We start from the raw sequence: 21,870 nt of genomic DNA on the forward strand, positions 1-21,870 counted from the left end.
CTATTATGCTGCAGGGGAGGGCCAACATATGCTGCAGGGGAGGGCCAACATATGCTGCAGGGTTGAGTAAATTATGTGCCAAGGAAAGGCAAGTTATGCAGCACACGTTGTGCTAGTATTGTTGCATTATTTTATCTACTTTAAACTTGCTAACACTCTCTGGGCATTAGGTTGCACCTGATTAGTACCAGTTTAACCCCCAAACACAGCACTAAGCAGCAGAAAAGTGAACACTCATTCTTTCTATAGGGCCTTCCACTGCATGTACCTGCGTTTTTAGTAACCTTTGAACCGCTTGAGCTAGAAACAACTTTTTTTGTTAAAATCTGAAGATTGTGCGTCAGATGGTGGATTATGTGGCAAATGTGGGAAATCTACAACTATGCAACAATCGTTGCAGAATCGCATAATTCCAGGGCCCTGTATTATTGTCAACATTCTTTAGGTCGCCCTAAAAGTATAAAAGTATCAACAGGGTGACCCTTTACCTGAAATATTGGGAAGTAATGTTCAGGGTTATTTGGAGCTCTGTCTAGGGAGGAAAGAGGGCGAGTAGGAGCCGTGAGGCCTCTTAAAGGTCTCCTCCCGCACACATCTCGTGGAGGCAACACGTTTCCCATCCTGCTATCCCAGGGCCAGGTCTGACTTAGTGCCTCCCCCACCAGGTGTGGCCCCCTGCTGTCCCTAGAGCCTGCTGTCCCCACACCAGGTGTGGCCTCTTGCTGTCCCCACACCAGGTGTGGCCCCCTGCTGTCCCCCCACCAGGTGTGGCCTCCTGCTGTCCCTAGAACCTGCTGTCCCCCCACCAGGTGTGGCCCCCTGCTGTCCCCCCACCAGGTGTGGCCTCCTGCTGTCCATAGAGCCTGCTGTCCCCCCACCAGGTGTGGCCTCCTGCTGTCCCTAGAGCCTGCTGTCCCCCCACCAGGTGTGGCCCCCTGCTGTCCCCCCACCAGGTGTGGCCTCCTGCTGTCCCCCCACCAGGTGTGGCCTCCTGCTGTCCCTAGAGCCTGCTGTCCCCACACCAGGTGTGGCCTCCTGCTGTCCCTAGAGCCTGCTGTTCCCCCCACCAGGTGTGGCCTCCTGCTGTCCCCACACCAGGTGTGGCCTCCTGCTGTCCCCACACCAGGTGTGGCCCCCTGCTGTCCCCCCACCAGGTGTGGCCTCCTGCTGTCCCCCCACCAGGTGTGGCCTCCTGCTGTCCCTAGAGCCTGCTGTCCCCACACCAGGTGTGGCCTCCTGCTGTCCCTAGAGCCTGCTGTCCCCCCCACCAGGTGTGGCCCCCTGCTGTCCCCCCACCAGGTGTGGCCTCCTGCTGTCCCTAGAGCCTGCTGTCCCCACACCAGCTGTGGCCTCCTGCTGTCCCTAGAGCCTGCTGTTCCCCCCACCAGGTGTGGCCTCCTGCTGTCCCCACACCAGGTGTGGCCTCCTGCTGTCCCCACACCAGGTGTGGCCCCCTGCTGTCCCCCCACCAGGTGTGGCCTCCTGCTGTCCCCCCACCAGGTGTGGCCTCCTGCTGTCCCTAGAGCCTGCTGTCCCCACACCAGGTGTGGCCTCCTGCTGTCCCTAGAGCCTGCTGTCCCCCCCACCAGGTGTGGCCCCCTGCTGTCCCCCCACCAGGTGTGGCCTCCTGCTGTCCCTAGAGCCTGCTGTCCCCACACCAGGTGTGGCCTCCTGCTGTCCCTAGAGCCTGCTGTTCCCCCCACCAGGTGTGGCCTCCTGCTGTCCCCACACCAGGTGTGGCCTCCTGCTGTCCCCACACCAGGTGTGGCCCCCTGCTGTCCCCCCACCAGGTGTGGCCTCCTGCTGTCCCTAGAGCCTGCTGTCCCCACACCAGGTGTGGCCTCCTGCTGTCCCTAGAGCCTGCTGTCCCCCCCACCAGGTGTGGCCTCCTGCTGTCCCCACACCAGGTGTGGCCTCCTGCTGTCCCCACACCAGGTGTGGCCCCCTGCTGTCCCCCCCACCAGGTGTGGCCTCCTGCTGTCCCTAGAGCCTGCTGTCCCCCCACCAGGTGTGGCCCCCTGCTGTCCCCCCACCAGGTGTGGCCTCCTGCTGTCCCTAGAGCCTGCTGTCCCCCCACCAGGTGTGGCCTCCTGCTGTCCCTAGAGCCTGCTGTCCCCACACCAGGTGTGGCCTCCTGCTGCCCTTAGAGCCTGCTGTCCCCCCACCAGGTGTGGCCCCCTGCTGTCCCCCCACCAGGTGTGGCCTCCTGCTGCCCTTAGAGCCTGCTGTCCCCCCACCAGGTGTGGCCCCCTGCTGTCCCCACACCAGGTGTGGCCTCCTGCTGTCCCCACACCAGGTGTGGCCTCCTGCTGTCCCTACACCAGGTGTGGCCCCCTGCTGCCCCTAGAGCCTGCTGTCCCCCCACCAGGTGTGGCCCCCTGCTGCCCTTAGAGCCTGCTGTCCCCCCACCAGGTGTGGCCCCCTGCTGCCCCTAGAGCCTGCTGTCCCCCCACCAGGTGTGGCCCCCTGCTGCCCCTAGAGCCTGCTGTCCCCCCACCAGGTGTGGCCCCCTGCTGTCCCCCCAGCAGGTGTGGCCCCCTGCTGTCCCCAGAGCCAACGGTCCCCCCTTCAGACTGGATTTCCCTGTGGTGGCCACAGAAGAGATACTTGCTTTCACCCTCTCTAAGAGGCTGTCCTCTCCGTGGTCACCTGCGAGTGACGTGGCCAGCCTCCTACATCTAGTGTGAACCGGCCACCTCTTCCTGGGTGGAGCAGAGACCCTAAGATCACACGGTGTGGCTCGGCCCTGACCACATCCTGCCTCTGCCCAGTGTCGTGCCGGTCTACTCCTCTCTGCTTCTCATCAAGGTGTTGAACTGTCTCCAGTCTCGGGCTTTTGCCTTGTTATTCTCATCTCTTTCACACCTCGGAGTCGCTGCTGTCTGTCTCTTGCTTGTCTGTCCTCCAAACCATCACTGAGGAAAAATGCTGACAATTTTGCTTTTCTGCGCCTTGGCCGGTAAGTCAAGAATCTTCTTACAACTTCTATTTCTAGCCGCTTGGGAAGGCCTCAGGTATTGCATTTTGAGCCTTGTGTGTGTGTGTGTCTGTGGTGTGTGTGTAAATGTGATGTGTGTGTCTGTTTGTCTGGCTGTCTTGGGATGGGTGAGCGAGGCTTGTGATTTTCAGGACATTAAGAATCCTCATCTGCGTGAGACCTGTGTAGGTATTAAGAAATTACAGCCCTTCATAGAGCAGGAGAGAGGTGTCTCAGAGAGAGTCGGGGCTCTGGTCCAGAGGTAGAGTTGGAACAACAGACTGTAGTGCATTGGTGGCCCTATGTGTAATGCGCTGTGGCCAGGCTGTAAGGCAGCTCAGGACCCCGGAACACTGCTGGAGCTCAGGCCCCAGGACTCTGGACCTGGGGTGCATTGCTAGAGCTCAGGCCTGGCTCCAGGACTCTGGACCTGGGGTGCATTGCTAGAGCTCAGGCCTGGCTCAAGGACTCTGGACCTGGGGTGCATTGATAGAGCTCAGGCCTGGCTGCAGGACTCTGGACCTGGGGTGCATTGATAGAGCTCAGGCCTGGCTCCAGGACTCTGGACCTGGGGTGCATTGCTAGAGCTCAGGCCTGGCTCAAGGACTCTGGACCTGGGGTGCATTGATAGAGCTCAGGCCTGGCTGCAGGACTCTGGACCTGGGGTGCATTGATAGAGCTCAGGCCTAGCTCCTGGACTCTGGACCTGGGGTGCATTGATAGAGCTCAGTCCTGGCTCCAGGACTCTGGACCTGGGGTGCATTGATGGAGCTCAGGCCTGGCTCCAGGACTCTGGACCTGGGGTGCATTGCTAGAGCTCAGGCCCGGCTCCAGGACTCAGGACCTGGGGTGCATTGATGGAGCTCAGGCCTGGCTCCAGGACTCTGGACCTGGGGTGCATTGCTAGAGCTCAGGCCTGGCTCCTGGACTCTGGACCTGGGGTGCATTGCTAGAGGTCAGGCCTGGCTCCAGGACTCGGGACCTGGGGTGCATTGATGGAGCTCAGGCCTGGCTGCAGGACTCTGGACCTGGGGTGCATTGATAGAGCTCAGGTCTGGCTGCAGGCCTCTGGACCTGGGGTGCATTGATAGAGCTCAGGCCTGGCTCCAGGACTCTGGACCTGGGGTGCATTGATAGAGCTCAGGCCTGGCTCCAGGACTCTGGACCTGGGGTGCATTGATAGAGCTCAGGCCTGGCTCCAGGACTCTGGACCTGGGGTGCATTGATAGAGCTCAGGCCTGGCTCCAGGACTCTGGACCTGGGGTGCATTGCTAGAGCTCAGGCCTGGCTCCTGGACTCTGGACCTGGGGTGCATTGCTAGAGGTCAGGCCTGGCTCCAGGACTCGGGACCTGGGGTGCATTGATGGAGCTCAGGCCTGGCTGCAGGACTCTGGACCTGGGGTGCATTGATAGAGCTCAGGTCTGGCTGCAGGCCTCTGGACCTGGGGTGCATTGATAGAGCTCAGGCCTGGCTCCAGGACTCTGGACCTGGGGTGCATTGATAGAGCTCAGGCCTGGCTCCAGGACTCTGGACCTGGGGTGCATTGATAGAGCTCAGGCCTGGCTCCAGGACTCTGGACCTGGGGTGCATTGATAGAGCTCAGGCCTGGCTCCAGGACTCTGGACCTGGGGTGCATTGCTAGAGCTCAGGCCTGGCTCCAGGACTCTGGACCTGGGGTGCATTGCTAGAGCTAAGACCTGGCTCCAGGACTCTGGACCTGGGGTGCATTGATAGAGTTCAGGCCTGGCTCCAGGAGCCTGGACCTTGGGTGCATTGATAGAGCTCAGGCCTGGCTCCAGGACTCTGGACCTGGGGTGCATTGATAGAGCTCAAGCCTGGCTCCAGGACTCTGGACCTGGGGTGCATTGATAGAGCTCAGGCCCGGCTCCAGGATTCTGGACCTGGGGTGCATTGATAGAGCTCAGGCCTGGCTCCAGTACTCTGGACCTGGGGTGCATTGATAGAGCTCAGGCCTGGCTCCAGGACTCTGGACCTGGGGTGCATTGATAGAGCTCAGGCCTGGCTGAGGGACTCTGGACCTGGGGTGCATTGATAGAGCTCAGGCCTGGCTCCTGGACTCTGGACCTGGGGTGCATTGATAGAGCTCAGTTCTGTCTCCAGGACTCTGGACCTGGGGTGCATTGATAGAGCTCAGGCCTGGCTCCAGGACTCTGGACCTGGAGTGCATTGATAGAGCTCAGGCCTGGCTGCAGGACTCTGGACCTGGGGTGCATTGATAGAGCTCAGGCCTGGCTCCTGGACTCTGGACCTGGGGTGCATTGATATAGCTCAGGCCTGGCTCCAGGACTCTGGACCTGGGGTGCATTGATAGAGCTCAGGCCTGCTGCATGGCTCTGGACCTGGGGTGCATTGATAGAGCTCAGGCCTGGCTCCAGGACTCTGGACCTGGGGTGCATTGATAGAGCTCAATCCTGGCTCCAGGACTCTGGACCTGGGGTGCATTGATAGAGCTCAGGCCTGGCTGCAGGACTCTGGACCTGGGGTGCATTGATAGAGCTCAGGCCTGGCTCCTGGACTCTGGCCCTGGGGTGCATTGATAGAGCTCAGTCCTGGCTCCAGGACTCTGGACCTGGGGTGCATTGATAGAGCTCAGACCTGACTCCAGGACTCTGGACCTGGGGTGCATTGCTAGAGCTCAGGCCTGGCTGTGGGACTCTGGACCTGGGGTGCATTGATAGAGCTCAGGCCTGGCTCCAGGACTCTGGACCTGGGGTGCATTGATAGAGCTCAGGCCTGGCTGAGGGACTCTGGACCTGGGGTGCATTGATAGAGCTCAGGCCTGGCTGAGGGACTCTGGACCTGGGGTGCATTGATAGAGCTCAGACCTGACTCCAGGACTCTGGACCTGGGGTGCATTGATTGAGCTAAGACCTGGCTCCAGGACTCTGGACCTGGGGTGCATTGATAGAGCTCAGGCCTGGCTCCAGGACTCTGGACCTGGGTTTCATTGATAGAGCTCAGGCCTTGATGCAGGACTCTGGACCTGGGGTGCATTGATAGAGCTCAGGCCTGGCTGAGGGACTCTGGACCTGGGGTGCATTGATAGAGCTCAGGCCTGGCTGTGGGACTCTGGACCCGGGGTGCATTGATAGAGCTCAAGCCTGGCTCCAGGACTCTGGACCTGGGGTGCATTGATAGAGCTAAGACCTGGCTCCAGGACTCTGGACCTGGGGTGCATTGATAGAGCTCAGGCCTGGCTGAGGGACTCTGGACCTGGGGTGCATTGATAGAGCTCAGACCTGACTCCAGGACTCTGGACCTGGGGTGCATTGATAGAGCTAAGACCTGGCTCCAGGACTCTGGACCTGGGGTGCATTGATAGAGCTCAGGCCTGGCTCCAGGACTCTGGACCTGGGGTTCATTGATAGAGCTCAGGCCTTGCTGCAGGACTCTGGACCTGGGGTGCATTGATGGAGCTCAGACCTGGCTGCGGGACTCTGGACCTGGGGTGCATTGATAGAGCTCAGACCTGGCTCCACCCACGACTATGGACGCTGGGTGCATTGATAGAGGTCAGGCCTAGCAGCTGCAGGGCTCTGGACCTGGGGTGCATTGATAGAGCTCAGGCCTGGCTCCTGGACTCTGGACCTGGGGTGCATTGATAGAGCTCAGGCCTGGCTCCTGGACTCTGGACCTGGGGTGCATTGATAGAGCTCAGGCCTTGCTGCAGGACTCTGGACCTGGGGTGCATTGATAGAGCTCAGGCCTGGCTCCAGGACTCTGGACCTGGGGTGCATTGATAGAGCTCAGGCCTGGCTCCAGGACTCTGAACCTGGGGTGCATTGCTAGAGCTCAGGCCTGGCTGTGGGACTCTTGACTGGGGTGCATTGATAGAGCTCACGCCTGGCTCTAGGACTCTGGACCTGGGGTGCATTGATAGAGCTCAGGCCTGGCTCCAGGACTCTGGACCTGTGGTGCATTGATAGAGCTCAGGCCTGGCCCCTGGACTCTGGACCTGGGGTGCATTGGTAGAGCTCAGGCCTGGATCCAGGACTCTGGACTTGGGGTGCATTGCTAGAGCTCAGGCCTGCGCAGGACTCAGGACCTGGGGTGCATTGATTGAGCTCAGGCCCGGCTCCAGGACTCTGGACCTGGGGTGCATTGATAGAGCTCAGGCCTGGCTCCAGGACTCTGGACCTGGGGTGCATTGATAGAGCTCAGGCCTTGCTGCAGGACTCTGGACCTGGGGTGCATTGATAGAGCTCAGGCCTGGCTCCCTGACTCTGGACCTGGGGTGCATTGATAGAGCTCAGGCCTGGCTCCAGGACTCTGGACCTGGGGTGCATTGATAGAGCTCAGGCCTGGCTCCAGGACTCTGGACCTGGGGTGCATTGCTAGAGCTCAGGCCTGGCTCCTGGACTCTGGACCTGAGGTGCATTGATAGAGCTCAGGCCTTGCTGCAGGACTCTGGACCTGGGGTGCATTGATAGAGCTCAGGCCTGGCTCCTGGACTCTGGACCTGGGGTGCATTGATAGAGCTCAGGCCTGGCTCCAGGACTCTGGACCTGGGGTGCATTGATAGAGCTCAGGCCTGGCTCCAGGACTCTGAACCTGGGGTGCATTGCTAGAGCTCAGGCCTGGCTCCAGGACTCTGGACCTGGGGTGCATTGATAGAGCTAAGGCCTGGCTCCAGGACTATGGACCTGGGGTGCATTGATAGAGCTCAGGTCTGGCTGTGGGACTCTGGACCCGGGGTGCATTGATAGAGCTCAGGCCCGGCTCCAGGACTCTGGACCTGGGGTGCATTGATAGAGCTCAGGCCTGGCTCCAGGACTCTGGACCTGGGGTGCATTGATAGAGCTCAGGCCTTGCTGCAGGACTCTGGACCTGGGGTGCATTGATAGAGCTCAGGCCTGGCTCCCTGACTCTGGACCTGGGGTGCATTGATAGAGCTCAGGCCTGGCTCCCTGACTCTGGACCTGGGGTGCATTGATAGAGCTCAGGCCTGGCTCCAGGACTCTGGACCTGGGGTGCATTGCTAGAGCTCAGGCCTGGCTGTGGGACTCTTGACTGGGGTGCATTGCGGGGGAGGGAACTTGTTTGGACTGTATTTATATAGGGCTTCACAACCAGCGGTGGGTCTTTGCACCACGTAATCGGACAGGAGGAACATACCATGTGAGTGATGCATCCAGGGGTTCATAGACACAGAAATACCCATTGACTGATACATATAGGGGTAGTGGACTCAGCCATACTCTGTGAGTACTGCATACAAGGGTACTGGACACAAATACGGTTGATTGAGGCAGGGAATACTCTGCATACCTGTACAACGCATTTTTTAGCCCACATTCTTTAGAAGCGATACAAAAGAGGATGATGGACGGAGCGCTTAAACAAATCAAACACTCACCCCCAGTCAACTGATCTGGGTTTAATCCATCACCATTCTTTAGTTCACTCAGCCACCCCAGTTCAGACATGGCTATATGCAAATCAGTCTGACCCTGTGCCTTATGGGAACAGTCCAGCCCGAACTGCCAAGCCATGCCTTCCCTGGACCGGAAACAAGCATCCTGGGACCGGTTTCGGATTTATAATCCTCATCAGCCAGGCTATCTTGAATCCAGTGGCCAGTGGCCAAGTGAACAAGTGAACAAGGGACTCACGTCTGAGCATACCCTGCCACACTTTTGTATCGCTTTGTTCGCCCTAAGTGTGGCAGGGTATGCTCAGACGTGAGTCCCTTGCTCGCTTGGCCACTGGATTCAAGATAGCCTGGCTGATGAGGATTATGAATCCGAAACCGGTCCCAGGATGCTTGTTTCGGGTCCATGGAAGGCATGGCTTGGCAGTTCGGGCTGTACTGTTCCCATGAGGCACAGGGTCGGACTGATTTGCATATAGCCATGTCTGAAATGGGGTGGCTGAGTGGGCTAAAGAATGGTGGTGGATTAAACCCAGATCACTTGACTGGGGGTGAGTGTTTGATTCGCTCAAACGCTCCGTCCATCATCCCCTTTTGTATCGCTTTGTTCGCCCTAAGTGTGGCAGGGTATGCTCAGACGTGAGTCCCTTGCTCACTTGGCCACTGGATTCAAGATAGCCTGGCTGATGAGGATTATGAATCCGAAACCGGTCCCAGGATGCTTGTTTCTGGTCCATGGAAGACATGGCTTGGCAGTTCGGGCTGTACTGTTCCCATGAGGCACAGGGTCGGACTGATTTGCATATAGCCATGTCTGAAATGGGGTGGCTGAGTGAGCTAAAGAATGGTGGTGGATTAAACCCAGATCACTTGACTGGGGGTGAGTGTTTGATTCGCTCAAACGCTCCGTCCATCATCCCCTTTTGTATCGCTTTGTTCGCCCTAAGTGTGGCAGGGTATGCTCAGACGTGAGTCCCTTGCTCACTTGGCCACTGGATTCAAGATAGCCTGGCTGATGAGGATTATGAATCCGAAACCGGTCCCAGGATGCTTGTTTCGGGTCCATGGAAGACATGGCTTGGCAGTTCGGGCTGTACTGTTCCCATGAGGCACAGGGTCGGACTGATTTGCATATAGCCATGTCTGAAATGGGGTGGCTGAGTGGGCTAAAGAATGGTGGTGGATTAAACCCAGATCACTTGACTGGGGGTGAGTGTTTGATTCGCTCAAACGCTCCGTCCATCATCCCCTTTTGTATCGCTTTGTTCGCCCTAAGTGTGGCAGGGTATGCTCAGACATGAGTCCCTTGCTCACTTGGCCACTGGATTCAAGATAGCCTGGCTGATGAGGATTATGAATCCGAAACCGGTCCCAGGATGCCTGTTTCCGGTCCATGGAAGACATGGCTTGGCAGTTCGGGCTGTACTGTTCCCATGAGGCACAGGGTCGGACTGATTTTTATATAGCCATGTCTTAAATGGGGTGGCTGAGTGGGCTAAAGAATGGTGGTGGATTAAACCCAGATCACTTTACTGGGGGTGAGTGTTTGATTCGCTCAAACGCTCCGTCCATCATCCCCTTTTGTATCGCTTTGTTCGCCCTAAGTGTGGCAGGGTATGCTCAGACGTGAGTCCCTTGCTCACTTGGCCACTGGATTCAAGATAGCCTGGATGATGAGGATGATGAATCCGAAACCGGTCCCAGGATGCTTGTTTCCGGTCCATGGAAGACATGGCTTGGCAGTTCGGGCTGTACTGTTCCCATGAGGCACAGGGCCGGACTGATTAGCATATAGCCATGTCTGAAATGGGGTGGCTGAGTGGGCTAAAGAATGGTGGTGGATTAAACCCAGATCACTTGACTGGGAGTGAGTGTTTGATTCGCTCAAACGCTCCGTCCATCATCCCCTTTTGTATCGCTTTGTTCGCCCTAAGTGTGGCAGGGTATGCTCAGACGTGAGTCCCTTGCTCAGTTGGCCACTGGATTCAAGATAGCCTGGCTGATGAGGATTATGAATCCGAAACCGGTCCCAGGATGCTTGTTTCCGGTCCATGGAAGACATGGCATTGGCAGTTCGGGCTGTACTGTTCCCATGAGGCACAGGGTCGGACTGATTTGCATATAGCCATGTCTGAAATGGGGTGGCTGAGTGGGCTAAAGAATGGTGGTGGATTAAACCCAGATCACTTGACTGGGGGTGAGTGTTTGATTCGCTCAAACGCTCCGTCCATCATCCCCTTTTGTATCGCTTTGTTCGCCGTAAGTGTGGCAGGGTATGCTCAGACGTGAGTCCATTGCTCACTTGGCCACTGGATTCAAGATAGCCTGGCTGATGAGGATTATGAATCCGAAACTGGTCCCAGGATGCTTGTTTCCGGTCCATGGAAGACATGGCTTGGCAGTTCGGGCTGTACTGTTCCCATGAGGCACAGGGTCGGACTGATTTTTATATAGCCATGTCTGAAATGGGGTGGCTGAGTGGGCTAAAGAATGGTGGTGGATTAAACCCAGATCACTTGACTGGGGGTGAGTGTTTGATTCGCTCAAACGCTCCGTCCATCATCCCCTTTTTTATCACATTTTTAGAAAGCATATGCTTTTACAACGTATGCCTTGACCACGCATTGTTTATTTATATATATATATTTTCCACAAATTGCCCAGCTTTGAGAGCGCACTCAACAACACCCCTGGCCATCCGGCAATTTTCAAACCTCATTGTAGCCTGCATCTCACTTGTGCCATAGTGTGTCTTCATGCCGACGCGTTTCGAGGCTAAACGCCTCTTCTTCATGGGCTTCAGAAAAAAGGCATCCCAGATTTCACTTCCTTTCAAAATGCCTTTTTATTGGTTAAATCACCCTAAGTGGGCTTCGCTTGGTTGCGCTATTCATTACAAAGCATTCTGGGATTTGTTGTCCATGGAAGTGCATATGATTATTTCAAAAACCTTCGTAGGTTGGAATGACCCAATTCCTGCATTAAAAGCATTGTTTATATATATATATAATAAATGCTGGTGAAGGCACATCTTGGTAAAAATCTCACTGTAAAGTCTGTTTTCCCACAAATGCCTAGCAATTAATACATACAGCCCATGTGGGAGGAGCTCTGGCTCCCAGTGTTCGAGACTAGAGGTCAGACAGCCCAAGTGGGAGGAGCTTTGACTCTCAGTGTTCGAGGCTAGTAGTGTGAGGCCAGAGGTCAGACAGCCCATGTGGGAGGAGCTTTGGCACCCAGTGTTCGAGGCGAGTAGTGTGAGGCCAGAGGTCAGACAGCCCATGTGGGAGGAGCTTTGACTCCCAGTGTTCGAGGCGAGTAGTGTGAGGCCAGACATCAGACAGCCCAAGTGGGAGGAGCTCTGGTTCCCAGTGTTCGAGGCTAGTAGTGTGAGGCCAGAGGTCAGACAGCCCAAGTGGGAGGAGCTTTAGCACCCAGTGTTCGAGGCGAGTAGTGTGAGGCCAGAGGTCAGACAGCCCAAGTGGGAGGAGCTCTGGCTCCCAGTGTTCGAGGCTAGTAGTTTGAGGCCAGAGGTCAGACAGCCCAAGTGGGAGGAGCTTTGACTCCCAGTGTTCGAGGCGAGTAGTGTGAGGCCAGAGGTCAGACAGCCCAAGTGGGGGGAGCTCTGGTTCCCAGTGTTCGAGGCTAGTAGTGTGAGGCCAGACGTCAGACAGCCCAAGTGGGAGGAGCTTTGACTCCCAGTGTTCGAGGCGAGTAGTGTGAGGCCAGAGGTCAGACAGCCCAAGTGGGGGGAGCTCTGGTTCCCAGTGTTCGAGGCTAGTAGTGTGAGGCCAGACGTCAGACAGCCCAAGTGGGAGGAGCTTTGACTCCCAGTGTTCGAGGCGAGTAGTGTGAGGCCAGAGGTCAGACAGCCCAAGTGGGGGGAGCTCTGGTTCCCAGTGTTCGAGGCTAGTAGTGTGAGGCCAGACGTCAGACAGCCCAAGCGGGAGGAGCTTTTGCTCCCAGTGTTCTAGGCGAGTAGTGGGAGGCCAGAGGTCAGACAGCCCAAGTGGGAGGAGCTTTGACTCCCAGTGTTCGAGGCTTGTAGTGTGAGGCCAGACGTCAGACAGCCCAAGCGGGAGGAGCTTTTGCTCCCAGTGTTCTAGGCGAGTAGTGTGAGGCCAGAGGTCAGACAGCCCAAGTGGGAGGAGCTTTGACTCCCAGTGTTCGAGGCGAGTAGTGTGAGGCCAGAGGTCAGACAGCCCAAGCGGGAGGAGCTTTTGCTCCCAGTGTTCTAGGCGAGTAGTGTGAGGCCAGAGGTCAGACAGCCCAAGTGGGAGGAGCTTTGACTCCCAGTGTTCGAGGCTAGTAGTGTGAGGCCAGACGTCAGACAGCTCAAGTGGGAGGAGCTCTGCTTCCCAGTGTTCGAGGCTAGTAGTGTGAGGCCAGAGGTCAGACAGCCCAAGTGGGAGGAGCTTTGGCACCCAGTGTTCGAGGCGAGTAGTGTGAGGCCAGAGGTCAGACAGCCCAAGTGGGAGGAGCTCTGGTTCCCAGTGTTCGAGGCTAGTAGTGTGAGGCCAGAGGTCAGACAGCCCAAGTGGGAGGAGCTTTGGCTCTCAGTGTTTGAGGCTAGTAGTGTGAGGCCAGAGGTCAGACAGGCCAAGTGGGAGGAGCTTTGGCTTTCAGTGTTCGAGGCTAGTAGTGTGAGGCCAGAGGTCAGACAGCCCAAGTGGGAGGAGCTTTGGCTCTCAGTGTTTGAGGCTAGTAGTGTGAGGCCAGAGGTCAGACAGCCCAAGTGTGAGGAGCTTTGGCTTTCAGTGTTCGAGGCTAGTAGTGTGAGGCCAGAGGTCAGACAGGCCAAGTGGGAGGAGCTCTGGTTCCCAGTGTTCGAGGCTAGTATTGTGAGGCCAGAGGTCATACAGCACATGTGGGAGGAGCTTTGGCTCTAAGTGTTCGAGGATTGTAGTGTGAGGCCAAAGGTCAGACAACCCAAGTGGGAGGAGATCTGGTTCCTAAGTGTTCGAGGATTGTAGTGTGAGGCCAGAGGTCAGACAGCCCAAGTGGGAGGAGCTCTGGTTCCCAGTGTTCGAGGCTAGTAGTGTGAGGCCAGAGGTCAGACAGCCCAAGTGGGAGGAGCTCTGGTTCCCAGTGTTCGAGGCTAGTAGTGTGAGGCCAGAGGTCAGACAGCCCAAGTGGGAGGAGCTTTGGCTCTCAGTGTTCGAGGCTTGTAGTGTGAGGCCAGAGGTCAGACAGCCCAAGTGGGAGGAGCTTTGGCTCTCAGTGTTCGAGGCTAGTAGTGTGAGGCCAGAGGTCAGACAGCCCAAGTGGGAGGAGCTCTGGTTCCCAGTGTTCGAGGCTAGTAGTGTGAGGCCAGAGGTCAGACAGCCCAAGTGGGAGGAGCTCTGGTTCCCAGTGTTCGAGACTAGTAGTGTGAGGCCAGAGGTCAGACAGCCCAAGTGGGAGGAGCTCTGGTTCCCAGTGTTCGAGGCTAGTAGTGTGAGGCCAGAGGTCAGACAGCCCAAGTGGGGGGATTTTTTGGCACCCAGTGTTCTAGGCGAGTAGTGTGAGGCCAGAGGTCAGACAGCCCAAGTGGGAGGAGCTCTGGTTCCCAGTGTTCGAGGCTAGTAGTGTGAGGCCAGAGGTCAGACAGCCCAAGTGGGAGGAGCTCTGGTTCCCAGTGTTTGAGGCTAGTAATGTGAGGCCAGAGGTCAGACAGCCCAAGTGGGAGGAGCTCTGGTTCCCAGTGTTCGAGGCTAGTAGTGTGAGGGCAGAGGTCAGACAGCCCAAGTGGGAGGAGCTTTGGTTCCCAGTGTTCGAGGCTAGAGGTCAGACAGCCCAAGTGGGAGGAGCTTTGGCTCCCAGTGTTCTAGGCTAGTAGTGTGAGGCCAGAGGTCAGACAGCCCAAGTGGGGGGATTTTTGGTACCCAGTGTTCGAGGCTAGTATTGCGTTGCCAACTTTGGATATTGTAGGCGGTGGGGGAGTGAGGGTGTGTGGGTGTTCCTTAGACCCTGGAGCTGCCCGTGATGTACTCAGGACTATGAACATAGAAATGATTGCCTATGCCCCCAAGTTAATTAAAGTACAAACTGACTTCCGGTACGAGTAAACCACAAATTGTTAGTTTACACAAAACATTTTATGTTTGTCAATTGAATACTCAGTTTACAAAAAGAGAGAGAATCACAATAAGCAGAACTCAGATCACTATCAACCTCATGGTTGAGTCATATATACATTCACAAATAAATCAAATTCAAAAGTGCAATACCCAACAAAATGGTGAACAATTATAAAAACATTAACTTATTCACAAATGCCAACATCACATTGAATACATGGACCATAAAAAACTTTTTACGTTTGTGAAACTAGGGCTCTTTGTAAATGTCTAGAAACCCAGAGAGAAAGTGAGAAACATCATTTGAAACAGTTGTTATGCTCACAGAGCCTGAATAGGAGCTATTCAAATGGATTTCAGGAACCAAAAGCAGTTTCCGCAATAAATGGCAATTTTGAAAAAAAACGACTGCCGACGCGTTTCGAATCCTGATTCGCAGCTTGCAGGATTCTCATCAGGGCAGATTCTATCTAGTCCATGGGCACTATTTAAAATAAAAAACAAAAGCAAAATTTTACTATCTAGCGCGACTTCTAACCATCAGTCTCCGGGCAGTTAGGTAACAAAAACAGTTTGTACCTTGTGTGATTACTGCCCACAGTTAATCATGGATTGGAAGGAATGTCGTCTGTGCTTGGTGGCCTGCACTGCAACAAAGTAATAGAGTCAATGAGCGTTGGCCGAATGCGCAGGAAAGGGAGGTTGGAAAAACATCTGTTACTCAGTTACCTGCGTTTATGTGGAAGCCGGGCCACATCTATGCCGCTAATGGTGAAGTTCTTTTAGTTTTCTGGAAAGAAGGCGGTGGAGTGCGTCTTAGTACACTGTTTATTCACCAATTAAATAATCGCATGAGCCCCTTGATATTCAGGAAGGCACTTACTTGGACGTTGGTCCGCAAAAACCTCAAGGTGGGTTCTGTTATGTGGCCCCTGTTCCACCATGCAGAGAGACAGTTGTACCTCTGTTGGGAAAAGCGGAGGGCACCATGTTACCGCTTTGCTATTTGATTCAATTTCAAGCGCTAGTCGCGTTTAGATTAAGAAATTGAGCTACTTACTTGGACAAAAATTCGCGGTACCCACAATGGGGGCTCTGTTACGAGTTCTTCACCAAGCGCTCGAATCAATATCTGCAGGGGAATGGGAGGGGGATGCATTACCGCATTGACATGTCAATATTAAATGAACAGTTTTCGGGAACGGCTGCTTCCATGCTTACCACAGTGTCAATTCCGATCAAGCATACTTGCTCCACAGCGGTGTCTCAGAGATGTGAATGTCTCTGGGCGTCGCCGGTCAGGTGGCCAAACCATCGAACTTGTGGCGGGCCAATCAGGCGGAAGACCTAGTAATGGGGCATGCTGGGACCTGTAGTGTGAAACATGAATTCAGGTTTTGGCTGACCAATAAGGTGCATTATGGGACATGTAGTGTCCAACAGCATGCACAAAATGATTATGCTCTATTGATTTCACTGAGGCTATTAAGACCCTTATTTACACTGTCAAACTTTAGGATTAGATACGCCTCTTTGCGCAACAACATTGTATCAACGTCACGGAAGTGTTTAGGGTCAATCCAAACACTTCCGCCTGATTGGCCCGCCACAAGTCAATGCGGTAATGCATCCCCCTCCCATTCCCCTGCAGATATTGATTCGAGCGCTTGGTGAAGAACTCGTAACAGAGCCCCCATTGTGGGTACCGCGAATTTTTGTCCAAGTAAGTAGCTCAATTTCTTAATCTAAACGCGACTAGCGCTTGAAATTGAATCAAATAGCAAAGCGGTAACATGGTGCCCTCCGCTTTTCCCAACAGAGGTACAACTGTCTCTCTGCATGGTGGAACAGGGGCCACATAACAGAACCCACCTTGAGGTTTTTGCGGACCAACGTCCAAGTAAGTGCCTTCCTGAATATCAAGGGGCTCATGCGATTATTTAATTGGTGAATAAACAGTGTACTAAGACGCACTCCACCGCCTTCTTTCCAGAAAACTAAAAGAACTTCACCATTAGCGGCATAGATGTGGCCCGGCTTCCACATAAACGCAGGTAACTGAGTAACAGATGTTTTTCCAACCTCCCTTTCCTGCGCATTCGGCCAACGCTCATTGACTCTATTACTTTGTTGCAGTGCAGGCCACCAAGCACAGACGACATTCCTTCCAATCCATGATTAACTGTGGGCAGTAATCACACAAGGTACAAACTGTTTTTGTTACCTAACTGCCCGGAGACTGATGGTTAGAAGTCGCGCTAGATAGTAAAATTTTGCTTTTGTTTTTTATTTTAAATAGTGCCCATGGACTAGATAGAATCTGCCCTGATGAGAATCCTGCAAGCTGCGAATCAGGATTCGAAACGCGTCGGCAGTCGTTTTTTTTCAAAATTGCCATTTATTGCGGAAACTGCTTTTGGTTCCTGAAATCCATTTGAATAGCTCCTATTCAGGCTCTGTGAGCATAACAACTGTTTCAAATGATGTTTCTCACTTTCTCTCTGGGTTTCTAGACATTTACAAAGAGCCCTAGTTTCACAAACGTAAAAAGTTTTTTATGGTCCATGTATTCAATGTGATGTTGGCATTTGTGAATAAGTTAATGTTTTTATAATTGTTCACCATTTTGTTGGGTATTGCACTTTTGAATTTGATTTATTTGTGAATGTATATATGACTCAACCATGAGGTTGATAGTGATCTGAGTTCTGCTTATTGTGATTCTCTCTCTTTTTGTAAACTGAGTATTCAATTGACAAACATAAAATGTTTTGTGTAAACTAACAATTTGTGGTTTACTCGTACCGGAAGTCAGTTTGTACTTTAATTAACTTGGGGGCATAGGCAATCATTTCTATGTTCATATTGTGAGGCCCTGCCTACCCTCCTTCCCATTGGGCCCAGCCACACTTGTGTGTTCTAGTACTCAGGACTATGGCATAGAAAGGGGACCTGGTGGTAATTGCTTGATAAATGACCAGTTATCTTCAACACTCTAAGGCCGACCCTACTTCTAATAATACAGATTAATAATTACATTTTCTCCACGCGACAACCCCTGTGTTATTACGCGTTCAATCAATCAATCAATCAATCATAACACTTGTATAGCCGCTATTCACCCGGGAGGGTCTCAAGGCGCTTGGGGGAAGGGGTCCGCTACTGCTCGAACAGCCAGGTCTTGAGTTGTCTCCTGAAGGCGAGATGGTCCTGGGTCAGTCGCAGGTGGATGGGGAGGGAGTTCCATGTTTTGGCCGCCAGGTAGGAGAAGGATCTTCCTCCGGCGGTGGCTCTTCGTATGCGTGGAACGGTAGCGAGGGCGTGGCTGGTCGATGGTAGCTGGCGGGTCGGCGTGTAGAAGGTCAGGCGGTCCTTGAGGTACTTGGGGCCCAGGTCGTGGAGAGACTTGTGTGCGTGGGTGAGGAGCCGGAACATGATCCTCTTGTTGACGGGGAGCCAGTGCAGGTCCCTCAGGTGGCCGGAGATGTGGCAGCGTCGGGGGATGTCCAGGATGAGTGGGGCGGAGGCGTTCTGGATGCGTTGGAGTCTACTCTGTAGCTTGGCTGTGGTTCCGGCGTAGATGGTGTTTCCGTAGTCCAGTCGGCTGGTGACGAGTGCCTGGGTGACCGTCTTCCTGGTTTCGGTCGGGATCCATCGGAAGATCTTGCGGAGCATGCGTAGGGTGTGAAAGCAAGATGAGGAGACGGCGTTGACTTGTCTGGTCATCGAGAGGGAGGAGTCCAGGATGAAGCCCAGGTTGCGTGCGTGGTCTGTTGGCTTGGGAGCGGTGCCCAGGGCGGGGGGCCACCAGGAGTTGTCCCAGGCGGAGGGCGATGGTCCCAGGATGAGGACTTCCGTCTTGTCTGAGTTCAGTTTCAGGCGGCTGGTCTTAATCCACTCGGTGACGTATTTCATCCCTTCGTGTAGGCTGGTTCTGGCGGTGGTTCTGGTGAGGGAGAGGATCAGCTGGGTGTCGTCGGCGTAGGAGATGATGTTGAGGTTGTGTTGGCGTGCGATGGCTGCAAGAGGTCTCATGTAGACGTTGAAGAGGGTGGGGCTGAGTGATGATCCTTGTGGTACGCCGCAGATGACTTCGTTGGCCTCGGATCGAAACGGGGGAGGCGAACTCTCTGTGTTCTTCCGGCGAGGAACGAGATGATCCACTCCAGTGCCTTCTCTTGGATGCCGATATTGCTGAGGCGTTGGACTAGGGTGCTGTGGCAGACAGTGTCGAACGCTGCAGAGCGGTCCAGGAGGATGAGTGCCGCTGTTTCCCCGTTGTCGAGCAGGGCTCGGATGCCGTCGGTGGCTGCGATCAGGGCGGTCTCGGTGCTGTGGTTGGCTCTGAAACCGGACTGCGAGGGGTCGAGGGATCCGTTCGTCTCGAGGAAGGCGGCCAGCTGTCTGTTGACGATCTTCTCGATGACTTTAGAAGGAAAAGGGAGGAGCGAGATGGGGCGGAAGTTCTTAAGGTCGGTGGGGTCCGCTGTTGGTTTCTTCAGTAGGGCGCTGAGCTCGGCATGCTTCCAGCTCTCCGGGAAGGTGGCGGTGTTCAAGGAGGAGTTGATGACGTCCCGGAGTTGGGGTGCGATGATGGAGTCGGCCTTGTTGAAGACGTGGTGGGGGCAGGGGTCGGTCGGAGATCCGGAGTGGATGGTGTTCATCATGCGGGCTGTGTCTTCGGTGGTCACCGTGGTCCATGTGCGGAGGGTGTCGGTGGGGGGCCTTGGTTCGATGGTTGGGTGCGTGGGTGGTGCGCCGAAGCTGTTGTGGATGTCGGCGATCTTGCGGTGGAAGAACGAGGCGAGAGAGTCGCAGAGATCTTGTGAAGGAGTGATGTCGCTGTTGCCGGTGCTGGGGTTGGAGAACTCCTTGACGATGCCGAAGAGTTCCTTGCTGTCGTGGGCGTTGTTGTCCAGTCGATCCTTTAGTGATTTCTTCTTGGTGGTGCGGATAAGCTGGTGGTGTTTGCGGGTGGCTTGTTTGAGGGAGGTCATGTTGTCTGTGGTCTGGTCGAGGAGCCAGGCTTTCTCGAGGGTGCGGCAGTTCTTTTTGGAGTCCTTGAGTTCGTTGGTGAACCAGGAGGCCTTCTTGCTTCTGGGTCTGCTGGGAGGGTCCTTCAGTGGTGCGAGGTCGTCGGCGCAGGCGGTCAGCCACTGTGTGAAGTTGCGGGCTGCTTCGTTGTGGTCCGTTGTGCTGGCGGGTGGGCTCTGGCTGAGGGAGGTGGTGAGCTGGTCGGCGGTGATCTTGCTCCAACTCCTGTGAGGTTACTGTTGCGGGTGGTGGTGGGTCGTGGTTCTTTTGAAGCTGAAGAGGACGCAGCTGTGGTCCGTCCAGTGGAGTCCGGTGGCATGGCTGAAGGTGATGTACTTGCTGGAAGAGAAGACTGGATCAAGCGTGTGGCCGGCGTAGTGGGTGGGGGTGTTGACCAGTTGCTTGAGTCCGAGGTTGGCGAGGTTTCCCAGCAGGGCGACGGTGTTGCGGTCCTTGTTGTTCTCCAGGTGGAAGTTGACGTCCCCTAGGAGGATGTAGTCGGCGGAGGGGAGGGCGTGCGGGCTGATGAAGTCGGTGATGTCTTCGATGAATTGTGTGCGTGGTCCCGGGGGTCTGTAGACAAGGGTGTCTCTGAGGGTCGTCTTAGGGTCGGTGTGTATCTGGAAGTGGAGGTGTTCCGCGGTGGCGAAGGTATAGTTGGAGTCGGTCGTGATGCGGATGGTGTTCTTGTGGACGATGGCGATGCGATGTGTAACAGAGTGAGCTGAGGGTGAGGTCTCTCTTCTGGCGGAAGTTAAAGACCCTGCGGAAGGGTTTGTTTTTTATTTTATGCTCAGGGGCAGGAGGGGCACCGAGCCACGTACAGTCTCGTTCAGTTCAGAGTGCGGCTCTTGGAGTTCACCAGTTGGTGGTTAAACCATTGGTGACCGGGTAAGGGCAGCTTTGAAGACTTTCATTGCTGACCCAGTTTTATCTCCACTCAGTCTGTTTCCACGTCACTGAGGCTGGAAGAGCTGCGTTTGAAGGGTTGGCAGAGACCATGGGGACCTGGCTGAACCCCCTCCCCCAAGCACTGATCTTGAGGTGAAAACTACTCACAGCCTGTGGGCAGTATCCACCTCGAGAACAGGGCACAGGACAGGAAGCGGGGCTGGGGGAGGGGGAGAGCGGCCAGCCAGACAGGATGAGGCCAACCCCAGGCAAAGCAAGTACATCCTGTATCACACGCGACCCGAGTATCACATGCCCCAGCCCCCTCCCCCACACCAGACAAACAGTTAAATATGACACAAGTACTTCGACACAACAGGGGTAGTTCTACTGGACAAGAGGTGCTGGTAATATGTCCTCAACACTCCAAAAGAAGAGATGCTGAAAGCCATTTCTTGCTTATCTCTTTCAACAACACTGGGCCCAGATGGGTTTACAGTTGTTTTTTTTCCAAAACCTTCAGTGCCCAAGTACTGCCCATACTACTGAAAGTTCTCCAAGAGGTGATGTTTTATTATCTGTATTTGTAAAGTGCACTATCACACATGAATGAATGAATGAATTTGTACTTGTATAGCGCACTTATACCCTGAGGTGTCTTGGCGCTGTACGCATACCGCTGTGGAACCCTTCGTGGCTTTCCCTGTGAGATGCCTGGAGGCCAGGCATCCCAGCGCTACTGGGGCCATTGTGGAGGTTAAGCAAGCTATTCCCCAGAGTCGCAGAGTGGGACCCATGATTAGAGTAGGCACGAGGCGAGAATTATCGAGTCCGTGGACATTGAGCCCAAGACCCGCCGAGGCGGGAATTGAACCATGGTCCCGGGCCTGACCTCTGCCTCAGGGTCTGCCGCTCTAACCCTTGAGCGGTACAAAAGGGGGTACCGCTCTAACCATTGAGCGGTACAAAAGGGGGTAACGCTCTAACCATTGAGCGGTACAAAAGGGGGTACCGCTCTAACCATTGAGCCACACTTCTCCACATGAGGGTATCCTGGCGCTGAGCAGGTGTGGGTGCCTAGCCCTGTCGATGATACGTTGGGTAATTGACAAGCCATTCTTAAGATTCGTGCAGAATTCAAGAAGAGAGGAGGAGGCTGTGATGTGGAGTGGGAGACCATTCCACACTTTAGGAGTGATGCAGGAGAACTCCCACTCTCCTGGTCTGGGTCTATGTATGCATGGGACGGGTGCTTGCAGGAGTCCTGCAAAGCTGTTGTGTCTGAGCGGTTGGTGGAAACCAATGCAACTGTCATGTAAAAAGTGCCCTTTATGTATGGTCACCCCCCCCCCCCACTCTTTATTCTCCAATGCAGATGGTTTTGACTCTGAAAGTGCACTGGAGCTGCTAACCAGGCCCCTGGGCCAGTGCTCTCTCCATAAAACGGATGAATGTGAATTGGTGACCACAATATGCAACGGCTTTACCTCCTTTATAAGTGTCTGGTAAGTGGTAC

At 54.9% G+C, this 21,870-nt stretch overlaps 1 protein-coding gene and 2 long non-coding RNA genes across 3 annotated transcripts in view; 2 read left to right on the plus strand and 1 right to left on the minus strand.

Moving 5' to 3' along the window:
* The first annotated feature begins 2,849 nt into the window (after positions 1-2,849).
* Positions 2,850-21,870, plus strand: part of LOC144752377 (cell adhesion molecule CEACAM3-like) — a 114,716-nt gene continuing 95,695 nt past the window's right edge. The window contains exon 1 of the mRNA XM_078640313.1: positions 2,850-2,959. Within this exon, the coding sequence (XP_078496439.1) occupies positions 2,926-2,959 (34 nt within the window). The 5' untranslated portion in view covers positions 2,850-2,925. The remainder of the gene's footprint in view (positions 2,960-21,870) is intronic.
* Positions 15,179-15,572, minus strand: LOC144752943 (uncharacterized). Its single transcript, XR_013594150.1, has 3 exons — positions 15,490-15,572; positions 15,313-15,393; positions 15,179-15,219 (listed from the first exon to the last, which is right to left on the minus strand). It is a non-coding gene; the product is annotated as an uncharacterized LOC144752943 (long non-coding RNA).
* On the plus strand, positions 16,083-16,463 carry LOC144752944 (uncharacterized). The gene is made up of 3 exons (XR_013594151.1): positions 16,083-16,152; positions 16,249-16,329; positions 16,423-16,463. It is a non-coding gene; the product is annotated as an uncharacterized LOC144752944 (long non-coding RNA).

This window comes from Lissotriton helveticus, chromosome 5_1 (genome assembly GCF_964261635.1).
Source record: "Lissotriton helveticus chromosome 5_1, aLisHel1.1, whole genome shotgun sequence".
NCBI lineage: Eukaryota > Metazoa > Chordata > Amphibia > Caudata > Salamandridae > Lissotriton > Lissotriton helveticus.